Here is a 16,272-nt window from a genome sequence, read left to right as displayed (position 1 = left end):
TAATGTTGTGTAGCAAAGTCAGATTTAAAAAAAGGAAAAAACGTTGCCCAGTTTCACACTTTCAACAGCTATGACAGACTTCTCAAATGAGAGATTTAAGTCTTATTTTTGATAGACTGATTATGTCTATAAAATATATAGGGGAGGTTAAATTAAATGCAAGCTTTAATTTCATGGGTTAGGGAATTGGACAGTGAAATAATTCACTGAGAAAAGAAAACACTAGAGCATTCTTCAGGAATTTACTTTGGGAATGCAGTATGCTTCAGCCATTGGAAAGAACTTTCCACTGGATTTAAAAAATCCTTAAAGAATTGCATAGTTTGGGAAGGAGACTATTTTAATTTTGTATGGCTTTGTTAATATATACCTTTATTATAATTGTAGCATGGCCATTTCTAACATAATTTCTTCACAGTTTATTCCAACATTTTGATAGAGTGCAAACATCTTTCTTGGAAGATGCATCGTGACATACAGAAAATGAGGGAAATTGCCCTTGTTTACCTTGACAGAAGTGGTGGTCTTCAGAAATTCGTGCACGATTGCAAAAAATATAATGGTATTATTCACTCAATAGATAGTCTGTTAAATTGATACATAATGTTACACAAGTTATTTTTAAGATATTTCTTGCTCCTACAGACTCAAAACAAAGTTATGCTGTTTATCGTTTTGTTATTTCAATAAATCCTTCTGATATTGCTGAATTAGATGCAACTCTTGGAAACTACATTCTTCATAGTCCTATACAAGCTGCACAGATTTTTCAGTCAGTAAGTGTATATTTATAGGCAAGAGTAGACAAAAGTACATCTTCTATGTTTTAACTAGATTTTCCTTTCTAAAATGAATTTTTTTTTCAATCACAGGTATGTTTCATAGCTAGTAAGACATTATCATTAATTGAACAACTGCAGACAGAGGCGCAGGTGAGTCTGCATTGTTTTCCTCCATTTAGATCTTACATCTTTTAAGTATAGTGAAGTATTAATAAATATTATTTTTGTATTAACTTTTCAGGTTTCATTTTCCCTTTGGTTGTAGTATTAGTTGTAATTAAAAATAGCTGGAAGTCTCACCCAATCATATTGCAAGAATTTTGAGATAATTAATATGAAACCTAATTACTCTTATACTTCATGCGTTTCTGAAATTTTTTTCTAATAGCTATATATCACATTGCGTGTTTGTCCATCTAAGTAAAACAGTTTTAAATAAAAAAAATTATGGTATTAATGTAATTGTGTCTCTTATTAGATTAGTGTACTGCTGAAACCAACACATCTACCACCTTTACCAAGTTATGTCCTGAGTCTTTCTGCATTTCCCTTTAATTACACATCTAAAAGATTTTATATGTCTGAAGGGATAGCGATTGCAATGGGAACTATAACAAAATATACACAAGGAGCAAGATTTCTTTGTACTGAGGAAACCTGTCCATTTTCTGAAGGTAGTTAAAAAAAAAAAAAAGCTTTTTAATAATTTTGATAACAAAGATTAAATACTGAGCATGAAAAAGGCATTTTCTTATGCAGATGTTTTTGTAATGAGCACAGCATGATTTTTATTAATTGAAACCAGTGGACCTTGCCAGTAGTTGCTCAGCATTATTAAACGTTTTGGCAGCATAGCTATGCCAGCAATCCATTTTCCTAATGCTGAAGATAGTTTATATGAGAAAAGACACGTCACCAATATAATTTAATAAATTATCTGAAAGAAAAGCTAAACTAGTAGAATTTTTTTTTCAGGGAAACTGTTTCTGTTTATACAAAAATACCACAGCACAGTATGCTTAAGTGACTGCCAAAAGCTTCTAGCATAGAACAAGTCTGCATTAATGCATAGCCGACTTCTGTGGAACTACTTCTTTGAGTAATATTACTGAAGTGCTTGTATCATTCTAGGATTAGGCTTTAAGTACTTTTAAGACTGTTTTGTTTGCTTCTTCCTGTAACAGAGACCATAAAATAATAAAAGAGATGCCAAATCCCAAAGTTAGGAGATTGCAGAATAATTCGTAATGATGTCTCTATGAGGGCACATACTTCTAATAATGAATATCTGTATCCCATGCATTTCTAAGCAAGGCAGAAGTGGCGATAGCTTGCTCCCTGCAGCTCTGAAAGCCAGGCCAAGCTGTTCCACTTGAGAATGTACAATAGAGAATTTTGCCACCTTGTGGCAACCTATATTAAATTATACGCATTGCTTTAGTGGAAGCGTAGTATATGAACATACGCTCATCTGAAGAAACATGATAAATTTGGAATTTCACTGTCCAGTATTTTAATCACTTCTATTCTTAATGGGAAATGTAAAATGAAAGCCATGTTTGGTTAATTTTTATATTTTTTTTAGGATTTAGGTACATAAGAGTGCATCTGCCTGGAGCTACAGAATCTGCCACAGTGAGGAATGATTTTGTGTGTAGTTTGTGTTCTTCGCTGCTGCAGGAAGACATGAAATTTAGAGTACTTGGTGGTAGGATCTATGTAGTTTTGGTTTTAGATCTGTTACTTTCCTACTTCTGTTACATAGTAAGTAAAAAAAATGGTTAAGTGGAAAAAAGCCCCAAAGTACACCAGTTATTTAAACGATAATTTAAAAAAAGCTGTACGGTCTTCAAGAGAACTAACCTTTTCTTTGCCTTTATTTTGAAAGATAAACAAATAGTTGAAATGATTGATGCAAAAGTTCTTAATGCTTTGAAAGGATATTCCAATGATAAATCACATTTTAGGATTCAGACATTTACAATTTTCTTGAGAGGTAAGCTGAATTTTGGAGTTCTGTCAAAAATGTTTTAGAATTGAACTGTAACAATCCCGTGTATTCTCCTTATAGGTCCATTTCTTTGGATAAAATGGTGGAAGTCATTATTTATATTGCAGTTCTTTAATAAAACTAGGAAGAAAAAGACATAAAATTAGCTAGGTGACTAAACAGCGTACACAAGTGACTGAAGAGTGTACATGGCAAAATTGTGTTCACTTCTATACATTCATTTAAATAAAATCCCCTGGCCAGCTCTGCAGTATCACATTAAACTGTAGCTTGTTTTTTCCTCCTTCCTGCAGTCATAATGTTTTGTACTAACTTTGTGCATTTTTAACATCCTTCCTCAATCTAGCTGTTTTCCGCATTCCAGCAGGATTTTTGGCTTCTACCACCACCTTCCACTGCAAACATTAAATGATTTCTAATGTGAATGTCCAACTAAAATCACGACTTGCCATTAATTCTCTTCAAACACCTCCCCCCCGCCATTCCAAAAGCCTGTGGAATTATATGGTTCATTTCTTGAAAACTAAATAGCTCCCAGATAATGAGAAACACTGAAAAACCAACACTATGCATGTATTGTTGTAAAACAGAGTCTATGGGTTACAGATGCCCTGAATTTCCACTGGCTTCATAGAATCATAGAATGGTTTGGGTTGGAAGGGACCTCAAAGATCATCTAGTTCCAACCCCCTGCCATGGGCAGGGACACCCTCCACTAGACCACATTGCCCAAAGCCTCATCCAACCTGGCCTTAAACATTTCCAGGGATGGGGCATCCACAGCCTCTCTGGGCAACCTGTTCCAGCACCTCACCACCCTCACAGTAAAGAATTTCTTTCTAACATCTAATCTAAATCGACCCTCCTTCAGCTTAAACCCATTACCCCTTGTCCTGTCACTACACTCCCTGATAAACAGTCCCTCACCATCTTTCCTGTAGGCCCCTTCAGGTACTGGTAAGCCACAATTAGATCTCCCCAGAGCCTTCTTTTGTCCAGGCTGAACAACCCCAACTCTTAGCCTGTCCTCATAGGAGAGGTGCTCCATCCCTCCAGTCGGCTTCGTGGCCCTCCTCTGGACTCATTCCAACAGCTTGATGTCTCTCCTGTACTGGGGCCCCCAGAGCTGGACTCAGTACTCCAGGTGGGGTCTCACAAGAGCGGAGCAGAGGAGCAGGATCACCTCCCTCGACCTGCTGGTCACACCTCTTTTGATGCAGCCCAGGACACGGTTGGCTTTCTGGGCTGCAAGTGCACACTGCCGGCTCATGTCGAGCTTCTCATCAATCAACACCTCCAAGTCCTTCTCCTCAGGGCTGCTTTCAATCCATTGCTCGCCCAGCCTATAGTCGTGCTTGGGATTGCGCCGACCCACGTGCAGGACCTTGCACTTGGTCTTGTTGCATTTCATGTGGTTTGCAAAGGCCCACCTCTCCAGCCTGTCAAGGTCCCTCTGGATGGCATCCCTTCCCTCCAGTGCGTCGACCACACCACACAGCTTGGTGTCGTTGGCAAACTTGCTGAGGGTGCGCTCGATCCCATTGTCCATGTCGCCAACAAAGATGTTAAACAGTGCCGGTCCCAGTACCGACCCCTGAGGAACGCCACTCGTCACCGTTCTCCACTTGGACACTGAGCTGTTGACCACAACTCTTTGAGTGCAACCATCCAGCCAATTCCTTATCCACCCAAGTGGTCCATCCATCTAATCCATGTCTCTCCAATTTAGAGACACCGATGTCGTGCAGGACAGTGTCAAATGCCTTGCACAAGTCCAGGTAGATGATGTCAGTTGCCCTTCCCTTATCCACCGACGCTGTAACCCCATCAAAGGCCACCAAGTTTGTCAGGCACAATTTGCCCTTAGTGAAGCCGTGTTGGCTGTCACCAGTCACCTCCTTATTTTCCATGTGCCTGAGCATAGTCTCCAGGAGGGTCTGCTCCATGATCTTGCCAGGCATGGAGGTGAGACTGACTGGCCTGTAATTCCCTGGGTCTTCCTTTTCACCCTTCTTAAAAATGGGGGTTATGTTCCCCCTCTTCCAGTTGGCGGGAACTTGGCCAGACTGCCAGGACTTCTCAGATATGATGGAGACTGGCCCGGCCACTTCATCCGCCAGTTCCCTCAAGACCCGTGGGTGCAACTCATCAGGTCCCATGGACTTGTGCACCTTCAGATTCCTTAGATGTTCTCGAACCTGATCTCCTACAGTGGGCGGTTCTGCATCCTCCCAGTCCCTGCCTTCTGTGACCTGGGCAGTGTGGCTCAAGCATTTGCCAGTGAAGACTGAGGCAAAGAAGTCATTGAGTACCTCAGCCTTCTCCATATCCTCGGTAACCCGGTCACCCGTTTCATTCCAGAGGGGACCCACATTTTCCCTCATCCTCCTTTTCTCACTGATGTACCTATAGAAGCTTTTCTTGTTGTCCTTGACATCCCTGGCCAGACTAATTTCTATCAGGGTTTTGGCTTTCCTAACCTGCTCCCTGGCTGCTCGGACAGTTTCTCTGTATTCCTCCCAGGCTACCTGCCCTTGCTTCCACCCTCTGTAGGCTTCCTGGTTTTGTTTGACTTTGCCAAGGAGCGCCTTGTGCATCCATGGGGGGGGCCTATTTGTGTGTGTCTTTTTGAAATCTGTTCTGTTTGGATCTGCTTTTTACTGTGGTTTTTTCCTCTGACATTTTATAGGACAGTAACTGATCACGGTGTCACCACAGATTTCAAAGTAGGAATGCATACTTGCAAACAACTGTCCATTTTCTTTTCAATGCAGAACTAAATGCAGCATCCTTTCTCTATCAGGAATCTACTTTTCCTCACCCAGTGTGCCTTCCTTACTTTATGCACTAATTAATTAGAATTGTATGCTTCATTTTGTTCAAGTCCATTATGGTGAACCTGGCATCCAACTGTTGTTTTGTGCAATTAATTCATAAAATTGAATTTCACAATGTGAAGAAAAGTTTTCTTCAGGTCTTTAAAACTGGTTTTATGCCCTAACACATCTGCAGGTTCTTTCCCCCTTCCTTTTTTTTTTTTTAAATTTCTAGATGAACTGGCCAACAAAATGAAAATAGGAAACCACTACAAGATTATAGGAATTCCAGCTTGTGTACAGCATGGCTTACAAGCTACAGCATGTATAGAAGTCAATAGTGTACAGCTCTGTAAACCAAATGGTAAGAAAGTTCCATTAAAAATTGGCTAAAAAAGTTGGAAAACCTTCTCTAACAAAATCTTGAGAATTGGTATGGTTTTTGATTATCTAGAGGTCCAGATTACAAAACCACTCTGGGACTTTCCTCTTACAGTCTGAAATGTATGCTTATAGTTATTTGAGAGTATCTTCTTTTGCCCCCTTTCCATGCATTGGGAAACTACATCATTATTTACTGCAGTTCTTCGGCTTCTCTTTCCAACTTCTCCTATCCATTGGAAGGTACTTTGAAATCATACACTAAATTAACCTGATATTTCAGTCTGTTATTCCTTTCTTATTCCATCAGTTTTAGCAGATTGGGTCTGCTGCCTGATTAGTACTAAAATTAGTAGTGTCAGATGTTTAAATTCTGAATTTGTGCTTAATATATAAACATATTAGTTCTTTGTAAGTTTTGTATCAAGACTAGAATGGTGTTTTGTTCTAATATATCTGCATAGCTCTCTTATTAAGTGTTAACATGTACTTTGTTTTAATTAGGTCCTTCTTCTGTCGGTGACAATTTTAAGTATCTGTTCTCACTGACGTCAAGTTCATGCTGGAGTTTTACTGCCATCCTTGCCAATATCTTTGCTTCTCAAGTTGTCCCACCAGGCACTTACAATACTCTTAAACTTGCAATATTGATGAGTCTAGTACAGACATGTGAAAAAGAAAATGCAGATTATCTGGATCTGTTGATTGTGACAAGCGACACGCTAGTAATTGATAGGTAAAGAGATTCCTTATTTTTCATGTAAATTAGAATTAAAAACGTGAGCATTTTTAAAGATAATAGGATCAGCCTTACATGAAAGGCTAAAGAGACTGTATTTTCAAAGAATATACAGGGCTCTTAGTAAAAATACCCAATTTTTATCCCTGGGACATTTTTATTAAATCTAGATCAGAACTCCACTAATAATAAACCCCCTTAACACTCTCGTAATGATCTCAGTAAGGTTTTAACACTAGCACTGTTTAGCAGAGCTTAAACAAAACATTCTTCTCAAATCAAAACTGAAGACTGTCCCAGAAGCTGGTAATGACAAAAGCAAAGGGCTTTACTTTTCAAATCTTGTGTCACTTTAAGCCTTTTCATTGCCACTTCTCAGCTATCAGCATTTTCCATTAATAAGCAGTGTGTAAATAGATATTACATTTTTGTCACTCTTTTTCATAAAAACTATACTGATAAGGTATCAAAAGTCATCTACATCTTTACACATAGGTCATAAATCCGTCTGTTGTTGCCCTTAACAAAATGTTTTTCTGTTTTTATGCATTTTATGTATTTACTCCTTCATACAACTATAAACTGTGAACACATTTTCACATACACTGCAGAAAAGTAAAATATGCTCAGCTTTAAATTTACATTAATTTAAACAAAATTACTTTCTCCTTCCCCAACTCAAAACAGAGCTTCATTTTTATTTTATGGAAAAGTTCCTTGAAGTGGCATGAATTTTATTTTCAATTGAGAGTTCTTCAACAAATTCAGTAGTATTTTTTGTTGTGGAAAAAATACTTTCTTAACCATTTCAAAATTTAGCTGTAGAAATTAGTTCAAATTTGAAAAAAATGTGGGCTGCAGAATTTTTTTTCTCCCAGGTTAAGAGCAAGATTTCCTAAGAGAAAGCATAGAACTCAGAGTATTTTGAGAATCAAAACATCTGGTTAATATTAACACAGTGGCACACTGTAAATCTTGGTCAGTACTGTCATGTATACTGTCTTGCATGTGCGCATAGTATTTCATTGTCAGTAGCCTGTCAAAGTAGGCATTTCCTACATTGTATTTCTCTTGGTATGATAGCCTATTTATTCTTATTAATTTCAATTGTCTCCCAGTTATTAACAGTAGGATAAATCGTGCTCTGACATCTTAAAATTGTTAGGAGCCTTTGATTGTGGAACCAGACAATTTGCAACTTCTTTATGCCAAGGAACATAGTACGGGAGATGAAAAATAAATTCTGTTCCTGCTTTCTCAAGAATTGGGTGTATGTAACCCAGGCAGGCAGAGCTTGCAAGTTCCCAGCCTTTTCATTTTTCCCAGATGCCCAGGATTACTAATCCTCTACCCTTTTAAATCACTGGAAAAGTTTCTCTAGAATAGGAACAGGAGTTAACAATATGGGGTTAAATTATGAGACGACTTTGACTTCCTAGGAGTTATTTCTACTGCAAACCATGATTGCCTCATCCTTGGGAAATGCAATCCTTAAGAAATACAGTCCTGTTGGCAGCAGTTGGAGAGAAAGCTTGGACTTCTACCTTTGTATTCAAAGTTACTTTAAACATTTAGTTTTGACACTAGTTTGAAGTTAAGGGATTTTTTGTTGTTGTTGTGTCTGAGTATTAATACATATAAATATTATTATAAAGTATTAAGTATAGTATTGTTAAAGTTTTTCAAACTGAACAATAATTTAACAATTTGACTGACAGAATTATTTAATCCTCTAGGCTTCTGAATTACAGCCTATGTCTTCTGCCTCGTGGCATACGACACCCACCTTCTAGTGAAATTTTTCCTTCTGTGTCCAAAGATAAACACGGAACTGGAAGTGCTAGTATTCAAGCTTGCAGCGCTGTGCTGGCTAAGGGTGGTATCTGTTACATAGGAGACTTATCTTCATATAAAAAGGATAAACTTGAACCTCTACAGTCCGGTAATCTCACACTTACTAACAAATGAGGGGACAGAACAAAACAAACGTGCAAAATGATGGCTAGGTTTGTTCCTCACATGCTGGGAAAATCTATTAGCTATTTTTAAGAAGTCTGTGTAAGAAACAAGGACAAAAAAGCCAAGGTCCCATCAGCTTACATTTGCTACACAGCCTACACTACAGAGATCCATTGATTGACAGCAATTTAAGTGTATTCATCACACTTCTTTAGAAGGCTAGATCATAAATCCTAGGATTCAGGCACTCACATATGCAGTCCTCACAACTGCTGGTATGGAAATGCCAGGCCCATGCAAAGTCAGGTTTATGTATTTCACTGAATTGTCATGACAACGCAGGACTAGAATTTATAGTTAAACTAGATCAATTACATAACTGACATATTTTGTCCTATCCTAGTGCTAGAGAGCAGAACAACAACAGTATTCATTCCTGGGAAGAAGTACGGAGAAGAGGCTGACCAACAAGTTACTATTTCAGTTCAGACCAATTTTTGGTCTTTTGTAGATTCTTCCTCAAAGAAACATACACAAAAGGATAACTTTTTAATTGGACAGATGGTAAAGCACATGCCTTGTTATGCCAGTAACTGTACTATAGCAGTCATCTGTATTTATGGTTATTTCAACTTATAAACTAATGAAAACAATCAAATTTGTTAGTATTTCCCAAAAAGTCACAACTTCAGTGACTTCAAATCAAGTATCTTCTAAAATGAGCTAGCTTTCCCAAAAGTAGGTATCATTTATTTTATTCAGAATAGCTTTTGACAAATACTATTGAAACAAAATTTTACTGCATATATTATAGCTAATTCATTAGATAATCTTGCAGGACTCCAGATATATATGGATATTGAACATTTCCAATTGAAAAAATTGCAATGTTTCAAAAGGCCAAAATAACACAATTGTTTTCTTTGTCTGGGACTTCTCTTTAGGACATGAATTTGATTCCACCTAACCTTTTAGATGTTTTTGGGCTTTTGATATACAACGAGTTTCCTTCATGTCAACTATCTTCTCCTCTTGTGCATCATATCTTGAAAAAAGCCATTAATCCTGAAGCCATGCTGTACAAAGTCTCGCAGCAGTTCAGAATGCAGGATTTTGAGGAGGTACAGATACTACCCAATAATTTACAAATGCATTATACTTGGGAATATCATGCTATTTCTGGAATCGCATTCCGATTGGTTATTTTTAAACCTGTTAATACTCGCTTCCTACCCTTTCCCTCCACCATATTCCCAGTAGCACTACTAGGCTCATTGATAAAATTAGCTTCAGTTCTTTAAAAGGGCCAGCATAAGTTCAGTTTGATTCTGTTTCTGAAAAACATACTAGGTTAACATTCATGAGAACAGACCTCCAATACCTACTTTTGACAAGAATAGTTTACAATCAGTAGTAAAAGTTAATATTCCATTCTAAATAAACTGTCAATATCTCTCACATAATTAACAGATGATTCTATTTAGTATCTGAGATCCATCCTCACATAGCTGAATGGTGACAGCGGTCTTTATTAAAATTATTGGTAAAATATATTGTCCAAACTATATTACTATGCCAGTGGTATGTTAAAAGGTGTGAAAAATGTAAATTCTTTATTTTTCAGTTAAATATTTAAAATGTATACCCTCTCTCTAGTTTATTTTGTTTGCTAAAAATCTTCATGTTGAACTGAGTTCAGAAGCAGAAAACCTCATTCAGGGCTACTATCTTGCAAGTCGCAGAGTGAGAAGAGATTCTACTCATGGATCAACATTATCAGCATCTGCACTAAAAATTCTGTAAGTTCTGCCTTTCACGGTAAAGGAAACACATCTACTTTTCAAACAGAAATTGTGCTACCCTGCTCAAGAGCTTGTTAAATCTAGACAAGACTCTCAAGCTTTGAAAAGTTCAAGCATAAAGAATCTTAGTAACCATTTATGAATATCATTTGTTTTATATATTGATGTTGAAAAAAAAAGCGTAAAGAACTTTGCCACACAAGATTGTTTCTTAAATCACTGGGTTTATCTCTATTAAAGCTATCTAAAAAAAGAAAAATGGGATTTAAATTACACAGCTGTGTATTATGCAAGCAAAAAAAGTGTATTAACAATAGATAGTATGGAAAAATCCCACTCCAGTGTTAACTTTCAATTTACATAAGTGCTTGAAACAGGGCAATACATATTGCATTCATGTCTGCAATATTTTTTATTTCTGACATGCTTCTATTCATCTCTTTAGGATTTCACTGTCTAAGGCTCATACTAAACTAAGTTTAAGAAAGAAAGTACTTGAGGAAGATGCATTGATTGCCATCTTGTTCCTTGAATCATCTCTTACCCTAAAACATGGTAAATACTGTAACTCAGGCTTTAGTCTTGGGTACATTGTTTTCATATTTTGTTTTGAAAAAAAATTTCTATCAATTGATTGCAGTAACAGTTAATTTCAAATCAAAGTCCAGAATTTCCCCTCTTGAAGACTGATATCAGAAAAGTCTTTCAGTTGACTTTCCTGCAGTGAGCCTCAGTGCTGTACATAATTAGGCCACAGGCCAGCACCAAGCCACCATCCTTTATGCTGGTTTATGTGAGGCATCGCTCATCTAACATTGGTCCAGGTTAAACTAAAGACAGATTTCCCTCCCTGGGGAAATAAAAGACAAGGGTTGAGGGGTTTTTTTGTTTATCTAGCATCACAATCACATTTGTTCATGCACAGATTTGGTAGTGAGACAATTATGATTTAACACTTAACTAGTAACATACAAGATTGCATTACTAAGTAATATGTCACAGCTTTTTTCCTTCAAAGTCACAGCAAAGGTTTATCAAGTCTTTTAGCATGTCTTGATTTTTTTTTCTTTGCTTAGGCAAGTCTGCATTATGCATAACACCAAATCCTGTATTTCCATTTGACCTCAGTGATGAGAGCTCCCTGCAACAGAGAGATAGTTACCTAAGGCAGTGTCACCATCAACTGCTAAAGTTTATTGGTGCATATGGCCCAGGCATTCACATGAACACTAATGAGGAGTGAAAACTCCACTCTGCAAGTAAACCCTGAAGCTTCTACTTCAGCTTTTTGAGACTGCAGTTAGAAATACACAATTAAAAGTTTTTAATATTTTTGTAAGACAGTTCAGTGCTGTTTTGCTAAGCAATAAAGCACAACTGACGAGATTCAATTACAAGTTTTGTGACAGCATTGTTTGAAGGCAGGAGTCATGTCTTCATCCTGGGAGGCCACAGCTTCAGAATAAAGCCACCACCTGAACTTCTCTTCCTGGCCACCGCTGTTCATCCACAGTTAAGTGAAGGACTAAAGCAGGGTTTTTAAGAATACTACAAGCAACAATTAAACCAGGAGTTTAGAATCTACTGTTTCATTTCAACTACACGAACTCTCTGCAGTTTTTCTTGTTGCTTCTTTTCAAATGTATCACCCCATGAGGGTTAAATAGTTTTAAGTACATTAAAACTCTTATTCTAGTGTAAGCCAACTTTCTTAAATTATTATTCATGTTCTAAAAGGTACAAAGGTATCACCGCACTGCTTGATGTTCTACATCTTAGTTTTATATCACAGGAACATAATATTAGACCAGGATGCCAGTGTGCTGCAAGGTGGAAATCAACTGGTATTTCAACATTACTTTATGTACACTGCAGGGGATAGTAGAACTCTACAGGAAAGTGAAAAAATGTTATTAGACAACCTGGTAGCTCAGTGAGTTCTACTCTATCTTACTGCAAAAACAAGTGTTCAGTGGTGTGGTAGAAGATGAGGTATCTGAGATACAGTATGCTTCAACTACACACTTTCCTGTATTTTATCATCCTAGTAAGGATATGGCAGTAGGCAAAATACTGAGCATGTTTTACATCCAAGAGGTCCATGTTAATAACAAAAAAAAGCCAGAGAAAAATTGTACAGACTTCCTGTCAAATCTGAACAAGCTAAATACCGAAGGCTTGGTGTGACTCCTACCCAGGATGTCATCCAACAGGATCATGGTGCTACTGCTCACACAGCCTCAACAAAAAACTACAGTCGCTGAAAACAGGAATCCAAGATTTTATTCATACACACACTGCCTTGAAGATAAGCAGAAAAGCTGCCACCACTAACATTGTAAACACTCTCATTTAGACATGATAACATGTAAGTTTTCCTATGTTTTAATCCTTGATTTATTCAATTTTGATCAATTTATTTGGTACACTTAGAACTAGTATGAATATTTAAGAGTGTCCACAAGGCCACTTCCCTTTCTAGAGTGACACTCTCACCTGAGCTTCATTTGAGGATTATTTCACATGGTTTCACTAAACAGCTACTCCTCTGGCTTACTGTTGAACCAAGCAGTATTTCTGAGGAGCCAGAAGGGCCATGAAAACATTTCCAGGTGCATCAGAACTCCGCATTTCAGGCTGCTGTTTTCAAGCTAAAAAAAATAAATTTAAAAGTTAGTCAGTTTTCTGTATGCTTAATCTTATACAAAGTTATTAACTTTACTGGCATTTCAGATTCAAAAGATACACATCAAAAAAGTCAGATGGGTAAACGGCAAAGATTTCATCATTATGCCAGCAAAATTACTTCTACAACAGATTTAAATAGAATTCCTTTATAAAACAATTTTTGACAAGCCATATTAAGGAATGTATATCCTTAGGAAAAAAAAAATCTGCATAAAGAACACAACTTTTAATCCTTACCTCTCCCCCCCCAGCTTCTCCTCTGACATTTAAAGCAAAAATTAGAAGACTAGTAGCAGTACCAGAAGCAAAGGACAGCAAAGTCAGTCAGTAGTCCAAAAGTGTCCATGATTAACAGGCCACACCCACTGCTACTGTAAACCAGCGCAGCTCCAGACAGCAGCAAACATGGCCAGTACAAGCCTTCCCCAGCTAGCCTAGCTTACTGGAGCCAGAGCACTGTAGTATCACAGTAAAAAAAAACAACTTACCTTCTTAAATGCGCATACTTCCAGAAGTGGATGGAGTCTTCTGTTGGCTATATACGTATACACAAGGCTCAAGACAGCGGAGAAGCTCATCTGATGTCATAGCAGCTTTAGAAGAACAAGTAATATCAGAAATGATGGTAGCAAATCAAACTAAAAAAATCCTACTAATTAGCTGGCACATCAGATATAACATTGCTCATCACAAATTCAGCTGGGTAAACGGCAAAGAGTTATCATCATTATGCCAGCAAGCAATTCCCTGCCTGTGATACAACTGCACTAATTTTTTCCAGGTATCAAACACAAGGGGACTTGTTAAGTTTCTCTCAAGATATGCACTTCTATACATCAGAGCAGAACCTTATTTTTAACTGTTACACACAGAATGGATTCAGCATAGCCAGGAACAAGAGAAAAAAGCTCTTTGGGCACAAAAATGCCAGCCCCTCCCTGTTGTTCCACTCAAACCCCAGACACCAAGTATCTTTCTAGAGGTGAAGTTCACTGCCATAGTCACCTTTGCCTTTGGAATATATTCCAACAGACCAATAGTTAGTGCCAGCAGGGACAGCAATTCAAACACACTGTTCTTCACTGTAGTCCCTCACTTCCAACTAGCATCTGCTAATTCTTCAAAGCAGAAGTGTTGTTTCTCTCCCCAGTTAAATACTAGATTCTCTGATCCCATTACAAACCTCTCCCCTCCGATTCCTTCAGGATTCTTGCATTGCACCTGCTTTGTTGTGGGGAGCAAGTCTTAGAGGTTTTCTAGCTGTGACAATGCCTTTTGTTAGAATTTCAACCTCTTAACCCCACATGCAAACAATCACATTCCTCCTTGTTCCATCTAGAAGAGATTTTACAAGCTATGAAACAGCTTCACAAATCTAGATCTAGATTTCAGGTGGCTTTCCTCAACATGTTTTAAGTACAGTGAGAAAGAATTACTTCTGTAGCTACAGAATTCACATGACAACTTTCTGCTTGCAAGGTAACAGCCTGACAGAGTCCAGATTGAAGAGATTCCCAAAGCTGGTAACAAACTCATCTCTTAACTTCACTTGCTACCTAAAACAGATAAAAGATACTTGATTCAGGGAACTCCACTGCTGAGCCAGTAGCAGAAAGCATCAACATTTCCTTGGGGAAAGTAAACCAAAGAAATACCAACCTGCTGGGCAACCTCACCACTGGTTTTATTGTTACTGGGGTGGGGGGAAGTACAGGCAGCACCAGCTGAGATTAAGGTTAAACAGAGGCATGACCGTTTCACCTAAAGCAAGCTCCAGTATGAAGGATGACTGATTGCAGGACAATTATGCTGCTCCTAACAAACAGCCATCACTGGGGAGATGAGTACCCCAGCAGGGTACAGCCTTTAACCAGAGCTCATGCACCATGCTCTGGGGAACTTGCTGACACATTTTCCTATCAGTTGAACTTAAGGTCAGGGCTCTGGTCACAGCAGGAGAGCACTGCCGCAGACTGCTGAGACCCCGGGGCCCTGTCCCTGCCAGAACCCACCATTTTGGATCCATGTTTACAACCCAAAGAGGGCATGGCCAGGGTCATCATACAACACTTGCCAAATTCCCCAAAGGAAAAAAAAACAGTAATTTATCTTTAGAATTAGGACATGCATTGGCTGATGAAAGTCATTTATCAGCAAAATCAAGTCTCTTCAGTTGTCCAATCTGTCATTACTTTGAAGACTTGATGAACCAACAAATAACTCCAAGTAACCACCACAGCTTGCTGGTGGAGTGGCACAACACTCTAATTAGGTCCATCTTAGTCTCACAAGACACACACATGCCCCTGGAAAGCCTGTGTGGCTACTGAGCATCACCATGAACAACTCCAGCATTCAGACTGTTGGTACACTGCCGCTACACTTGGCAACCAAAATAAAGATACAGTGACAACAGCATGACAATCACTTGTCTTTCGACTGATGGCTTACACTGTTTAGAAAACAGTGCCAGCAAGCCATCCCTTTAATCCTTCATACTGCATTGCTTTGAATTGTCAAAATAGAATTTCTTCCAGTTTCTTAATCTGTATGGATATTTCTAATGCCTCTGAAAAGAAAAAAATAAAATTAGAAATTACTCTACTGTTCAGACGAGCGTGTGCTTGGAGCGAGAAGCTGCTTCAAGCCGGCAGCAAGTCCAGGTGGGGTGGTTCGGCCTCTCCTGACGCCCCCGGGAAACAAACCCGCGGTGTGCTGCTGCCGGAGAGCCCGCACGGCCGCCCCGGCGCAGCGGGATTAGAGCCTGCGGCCCAAGCTGCCGCACCCATGCCGGAGGCCCAGGCACGCACGGAACAGCTCACACGCCACGCAGCTACCGGCAGTTCCCGCCACCGGAGCACCCGCGGCGCCGCGCACACGCCAGACGCTGCCCAGGGGGCTGGGGCGCCCCTCGCCCTCATAGGAGCCCCACCGAGGAGCGGGGCTACCGCAAACGCGGGCTGGGCACCCCAGGCGCCATGTCCTCCCCCCGGGCGGGGCGCGGTCGCTGCGGTGCGGCCCCACCCCACTCCTCAGGGCCGCAGGGCGCGCAGAAAGAGTGAGTTCGCCGCGGGATGCCCTTAAATATGCCGCG

At 39.1% G+C, this 16,272-nt stretch overlaps 1 protein-coding gene, 1 long non-coding RNA gene and 2 other non-coding genes across 4 annotated transcripts; 1 reads left to right on the top strand and 3 right to left on the bottom strand.

Annotated features, from left to right (window-relative positions):
* The first annotated feature begins 397 nt into the window (after positions 1 to 397).
* MCMDC2 (minichromosome maintenance domain containing 2) lies at positions 398 to 11,733 on the top strand. Its single transcript, XM_054818650.1, has 14 exons — positions 398 to 562; positions 646 to 776; positions 873 to 932; positions 1,261 to 1,456; positions 2,368 to 2,490; positions 2,671 to 2,778; positions 5,845 to 5,973; positions 6,495 to 6,726; positions 8,466 to 8,671; positions 9,092 to 9,252; positions 9,633 to 9,809; positions 10,345 to 10,487; positions 10,936 to 11,045; positions 11,567 to 11,733. The coding sequence occupies exons 1-14, from the start codon at positions 463 to 465 to the stop codon at positions 11,731 to 11,733; spliced, it is 2,043 nt and encodes a 680-aa protein (XP_054674625.1). The 5' UTR covers positions 398 to 462.
* Positions 11,734 to 12,751: 1,018 nt separating this feature from the next.
* LOC129203754 (uncharacterized) lies at positions 12,752 to 16,251 on the bottom strand. Its single transcript, XR_008576138.1, has 3 exons — positions 15,779 to 16,251; positions 13,667 to 13,771; positions 12,752 to 13,141 (listed from the first exon to the last, which is right to left on the bottom strand). It is a non-coding gene; the product is annotated as an uncharacterized LOC129203754 (long non-coding RNA).
* LOC129203820 (small nucleolar RNA SNORD87) lies at positions 13,211 to 13,288 on the bottom strand. Its single transcript, XR_008576173.1, has one exon. It is a non-coding gene; the product is annotated as a small nucleolar RNA SNORD87 (small nucleolar RNA).
* On the bottom strand, positions 13,838 to 13,915 carry LOC129203819 (small nucleolar RNA SNORD87). Its single transcript, XR_008576172.1, has one exon. It is a non-coding gene; the product is annotated as a small nucleolar RNA SNORD87 (small nucleolar RNA).
* Positions 16,252 to 16,272: the final 21 nt, after the last annotated feature.

This window comes from Grus americana, chromosome 2, assembly GCF_028858705.1.
Source record: "Grus americana isolate bGruAme1 chromosome 2, bGruAme1.mat, whole genome shotgun sequence".
In the NCBI taxonomy this organism is placed as follows: domain Eukaryota; kingdom Metazoa; phylum Chordata; class Aves; order Gruiformes; family Gruidae; genus Grus; species Grus americana.
This window is presented reverse-complemented; position numbering and strand designations above follow the sequence as displayed.